The 6,213-nt window shown below is 38.9% G+C and overlaps 1 protein-coding gene across 1 annotated transcript; it reads left to right on the forward strand.

Annotated features, from left to right (window-relative positions):
• Positions 1-615: 615 nt before the first annotated feature.
• LOC114636852 (peptidoglycan recognition protein 3-like) lies at positions 616-5,776 on the forward strand. Its single transcript, XM_028784953.1, has 4 exons — positions 616-681; positions 2,505-2,706; positions 4,769-4,887; positions 5,529-5,776. The coding sequence occupies exons 1-4, from the start codon at positions 633-635 to the stop codon at positions 5,774-5,776; spliced, it is 618 nt and encodes a 205-aa protein (XP_028640786.1). The 5' UTR covers positions 616-632.
• The last annotated feature ends 437 nt before the right edge of the window (positions 5,777-6,213 follow it).

A 6,213-nucleotide genomic window follows, 5' to 3' on the forward strand; every position in this document is an offset into this window, starting at 1 on the left:
TGGTTGTTATCTTCATGTTAGAGCAGAGATTGATTGATCATTCCTCAGTGATTTAGAATATGGAACTGAACTCTATGGCTTTCCATACTTCTGATTGTCCAGGGGTGCCAGTGATGGATCCTATACCCATCCATATTTATCATTTAGTGTTTCTGAGTATTCTTCTCTGAAAAACAAAAAAAAAGTAGTCTTACAGGAATTTTTGTCTTATAGAGATTTTTTAAGGGCCAAATATAAACTGTAGCATGAGAAATAAAATGTATACAGGGTTGTTACTACTACCACTACTGAAGGAATTTCGACAGCTTCATATGTCCACTGTGAAAGGCTCAGTATCAGCTACATCCACTTCCAGGAACTGATGTCTCCTGAGCCTGCCGAAAGTGGCTGTGGCAAGGGCCTGCTAGATACAGACAATAAGACCCTCCCATCTATGGAACAATTGACATCTCCAGTTGGACCTGAGAAGCCTGAGGCAGGTGCTGGCCCTCGGAAGGGACCTAGGGAGTAGGGAAACAAAAAGGTCTCTCATGTAGCTAGCATAGTCATTTTAACTGTCAGTGATTTCCAGGACCAGTGGCCTCCAGGACTGCCGATCAGACTTCATGTTGGTGTCCTGGGACCACTCGAAGATGCTGCCCAGGTTTCTTGCCTTCTCTGCTCTGACCCTCCTGGCCTGTGGTAAGTTTTCTTTCTTCTCATCAGAAGTGCTTTTGTTGAGTTACACACAACTGTTCTTGTGTGGCAGAAATGTTCCCTGTATTGTCTTTGCTAGAGCATATGTAGCTTTGCTACTTGTTGCATTGCTCTGGAATTGACAAATTTCCAGTACCACCAGCTGTTGTGATTTTCCATCTTCTATAAGTTAATATATGATTCTTATTTGAGTTTGTGAAATGAATAAATAAATAAATAAATAAATAATAAATAATCGTCAAACACTTCTTAGAATTGATATTGATGATTCAATTAGATATTGTATTGATTGCTTTTCTGTCACAAAATATTTGAGAAAGGGTTTATTTTGGCTTACAGCTCCATGATGTATGTTTGTACGTAAGTATGCATGTATGTACGTATACAAAAATGATTGGAAACTACGGTGGCAGGAACTTAATGCATTTGGTCACTTTGTTTCCACATCTGTAATGCAAAGAGTAGTGAATGCTGCTGCTCAACTTCCTCTTATTCAGTCTGGTCCCCCAGCTAATGGAATGTGCAGCCTAAATTAAGGACAGATCTTCCCAGTTTAACTAGCCCAATCTGAATAACCCCTTACAGACACGCTTAGAGCTTTGTCTCTTCAATGATTCTACATCTAATCAGTTTGACTAGAAAGGTTTAACAGTGTTCAAATAATGAATATGAGGTCTTTTATAGCTCTAATTGTCTCACCATCTTGTCTTTGTCGTCATTACCACCACCACCACCATCATCATCATTATCACCATCATCGTAGTTAAACCGAGCACAGAGTAAACATTCATAAATAAGTAATAATTGTCAGTCAAGGACTGCCTCTACAATATATCGATGTGTTTTATTCCTTTATAAAGTAATTAGACATGAAGTAAATATAAGTGAATTCTGTTGAATTAAATGGACCTGAGTTTGGTAATTCTTATGCTGAGCACATTTTCACATCATCTGCCATAATGTAGCTATTTCTTGGCCTTCTACTTATAAGTAGACTTGCTACTAGGTTACATGAAATTAGTGCTGGAGAAATTCACAGATCAAAGAGTACATAGATAATCTTCTCATTTTGTGGATAAGGATACAAAGGCCTGATGGGAAAGTGACTTGCCCATGTGTGGCAATGATTTGAAATGAGGCCTCAGTCAGTTGCTTAGTTCTGCTTTGGTATCTGACTACTTACTGGATGGTGGCTAGTCTTTATTTCCCAGAGTCCTGTGGTCTTTATTGTTACAGTATTCTGCCCTAGTGTGGCCTTAATTATATCCACTTTTGTTCAACTCATCCTCTAGGAGCATTGAAGCCTTCCTTCACCCCTAATTAGAGCAACACTGCTTTCCCTGGGTTACCTGCATAATAACCAACAGAACCATAGGTACACATTATAGTAACACAATTAAGATGGTTGCCATTATCTTAACCAAACTTATCAGATTTATGACGCACATTCTGGTTCTTGAGACAGAAATATATGAATCACTGTGACTGTCCACATAACTCCATAGTTTAGATAATTTAAATATAAAGATCATTTTCTCTAGGCTCATTCTGGAGTCCTTTCATTCCATGTTTCTTATGTCCCTTTCCTAAAGATACAAAGAGGTTCACAATTTCAGCAGTTGCTCCTACAAACCAGGCAATTTAACAGAGAGGAGAAGAGATCTGGATGATTTCTGGGTGGACTGTATAGAAATGAGAATGGGAGGTTGTGGAGGAGAGGCACCTACCAGAGATTACAAGTACCATAGTTGGGGAGCTAGTGTCTTGAGTAAGATCTGTTACATGCTCATCTGTGGTCTCTCTTACAGGTAGTCCTACCATAATTTCCCGAAAAGAATGGGGAGCAAGTTCACTCACCTGCAGAGTCCCACTGAGCCGGCCTGTGCCCTACCTCATCGTAGAGCAGGTTACCAGGATGCAATGTCATGATCAGATCACCTGCAGCCAGATAGTGAGGGTTCTTCAGTCCCATTATGTCCACAATAAAGGCTGGTGTGATGTGGCCTTCAAGTAAGAGGCTCTCCAAAGCACATGCTCAATATTACTTTTTGAAGCATTCTCCTTGTTTTCCTTATTCTGCATCTTCTATTTTCAGGGCTTTATTTGTACTGTGTTTATGACTGAAGAGTGTTAGAAAAAAATAATTTTTAAAAAATCCAGAAGTCATTAGGAGAAACAACTCTAAACCATGTATTCAAGTGTGGTTTTATTCTGGAAGATCATGAAAGGAAACACAGAAAGTTTTGTACCAAGTGCTACCAGCCCTGGAAGCCCCCAGCATTACAGATCACAAGGGTTTTTATAGCTATTATCCAACTGGGAGCAATATGGAAGAGAAGGGTTACTATTTTCATTAACTAAATGAAAATGCCACAGTCTATGGAAATCAAAAGAAATGTGTTTAAAGTGGCATATGGCAAGGGACATGGATTCAAAATTGTGTCAAAACTATGTGTTGATACATCCCACTCTTATTTGCTTCTAGTCAGGGCTCATATCTATGAAGCATTTCCCATTTACTACCCTGAATGACCACTGGGTATGACACGGGGATGAGTAGACATGGGGAATGGTGGGGAAGAAACCCTGTGTTAAACGAGTGTGAAGCATAAAAGATTTTTGCACTGTGCAATGAGTATTTACTTTAAGGGTTCTATTGAAGGTCCCAAGTTTTTCCTCATTAGCCTCAAGAATGAGAACGTTCACTGTTATATAAAGAAAGAAGAGTAGAAGTGGGGGATTTTAGATGCATATAGAAATAACTTCTGAAGTTTCCATTTTGGAAAGGGTAGTCTGTGCTTTCATATATTTTTAGTTTCAAATGTCAATAAGAGCAACTGGAGACTCGCTGCACCACCCAAATCTGTATGTTGCCAGGGACCCCAGGACAGACCTCGATAGAAGTTGTGTTGACTTTCTTAACTACAGTTTATCTGCCAGTCCCTATCCCCCATCACTCTGTGATTATTGTTGATCTGTTGCTTCCTTCAATCATCTTCATTTCAATTGCTCTGCGTCTAAAAATCAAGTTTCTGCAGGGTCAATGCAAACCTCCTTGTAATAGTATAGTTATTGCAACAGTAATGGAGTGTTCACATTGAGCTAATCAAGGTCTCTGAAGACATGGCAGAAGAACTGCTGGAAACATCAAAAAGGAGAACAGTGGTGGGCATGCTTCCAAAGCCATCTGGTTCTCAGAGTCAGGTGAAAGCCTCCATTGGAGCAGGGGAATTGCTTAACCTTGAAAATTGTTCTTTCTTTGTCCAGTTTTCTCTGAAATTCATGATCTGGTAGAAAGTTGGATTTATCATGAAACATCATTTTGAAGATGAATTGAAAACTAAAGAACAGCAGAATGGACAAAAATTTTAAAAAATGGCAGAATACAAAACTATAGACATGATTTTAAATCAAACAAAAATGAAACAAAAAACAAAACTTCTGTGATTAAGAACCTATGTGAATCTGTGAGGAGTCAGTGTAAAGAAACTTTTGAGTTGACGTTAGTTGTTTTAGAGAATACTCAAGTGGTTGGCCATATAGTTAAAAACAGAAACAGAAAATATGATGTATTCAGCTAGGTGTAGGAGTGAATGACTGTAGTCACAGTTCTTATGATTCTGAAGCAGGAGGATTGCTATGACTTCAAGGTCAGCTTAGACTGTACAGTAAGTTCCAGGCAAGCCTGGTTAAAAGGGAGAGAGCATGCTTCAAAGCCTGCCAAATAGTAACAACATAATGAATTAACTAGCAGGCACTTGAAAAGATAAAGTTCATTGTCCTCAGGCATTGAAGAGTCACACATTCAAATTCTACTTTAAATAAAATGAGTATTTTTTTTAACTGAGAGACACAAGTAATCTAAGGGGATTACATGTGGAAAACATATGTAATTTAAGTCAAAACCAAAATTGTAAGAAATATTTTTATTTCTTTACAAGGTCTAAAATTATCTGTTACCCATTGTTATGCTATTGAAACTTCATTCTTTTATGAGCATCTGGGACCACTTTGGGAAATGAATTTTCTTAATACAGAAGTTTACCATTAAATCTTTATTTTTCATTGGCAGCTTTCTGGTTGGGGATGATGGCAAGGTGTATGAAGGTGTCGGTTGGCATGTCCAAGGCTTGCACACTCAAGGCTACAATAATGTTTCCCTGGGCATTGCTTTCTTTGGCAGTAAGACAGGTAATGGTAATTTCCTCCAGATCAAGAAAGTGGCCTACCTACTTCCTCAACCTTCTTTTCTCAATGCTCATATCTTTTTAGCTCACATTATATTTGCCATCCCTGATAACCACTGATTCTGAAAATCCTTTCTGCTGTTGCACTCTGTGGCCTGCAGTTTTTTTCTAATCTGTGGTCAATATTTGTTGATATGTTGCTGCAGCTGCCTCTTACATGGAGTTCATAGTTATGGCTAATGGAATCTGAAGTCACCTGCTGTTAACACTTTAGTTGCTAGAAGCAGCTAGCATGGATTATTTCTTCTTTTAGTATCTTTTATTGGTAGAGACAAACAGAAGCTAGTAGCCAAAGCAAGGAAGTTGAAGTAGTTTATATGACCCTCCACTCCCAACCAGAGTAAAACAGAACACAGGGATGTTACTGAAGGCTAATAGGTCAATAAGAGGAGAAAAGTAGTCTGTGTTTGGCCCTTACAAGATGTTCCTAATTGTAATTGCTTAGATTTTTGACCAAGGAATCTTTCTGCCTGTCTTTTCCTGTCTGCCAGTCACTCCAGTCTGGTAGAGACTTGCCCTCCCTGTGGGTTCTGTCCAGGATGGAGTTCCTTATTAACAGTTTTATTTCATATTATTCTCATGAAGGAAGCAGCCCCAGTCCTGCTGCTTTATCAGCTACAGAGGACCTGATCATCTTTGCCATCCAGAATGGCTACCTCTCACCCAAATACATTCAGCCATTGCCCTTAAAAGAAGAGACCTGCTTGGTTCCTCAACACTCAACGACAACCAAAAAAGGTCAGACCATCAACCTATCATACTCAGCATTGCAACACCCTTACTATATTTGGGGATGTTCTCTTATTAGGCTGTCAAGGGTTTCTTGGGCCTAGAATGTATCACATGTGCAATAACAATAAAAATGGGAAATTTAGACAAGTATTCCACTACTGGACAACTTCCCTATTAATTGGAGAAGTTAAGGAGACATGTTTTCCCTGCCCTCTCCAACTAATCAAAATGTTATTGCCATGAACCCATTCTTGCCACAAATAAATGTATACTCATATTTTTACTGAGTCTACAAGAAACACTAAATCTTCAGAATTGCCATACATTATTTAAAAAAGAACAGTTAAGACGGAACTCCTACCATCAAGGGACAGGCACTTCAGTGAGGAAAGGCAAAACATGAGCAAGATAGGAATAAAGTGTGTTAGACGGCATGGATGTGAGAGAGGAAAGTAAGATATGGAAAATAAGTAGATTTATATATTGTAGGAACACACACACACACACACACACACACACACACACACACACACACACA

The sequence above is a fragment of the Grammomys surdaster genome, unplaced genomic scaffold, assembly GCF_004785775.1.
Source record: "Grammomys surdaster isolate TR1022 unplaced genomic scaffold, NIH_TR_1.0 124976, whole genome shotgun sequence".
NCBI classification, from domain to species: Eukaryota; Metazoa; Chordata; class Mammalia; order Rodentia; family Muridae; genus Grammomys; species Grammomys surdaster.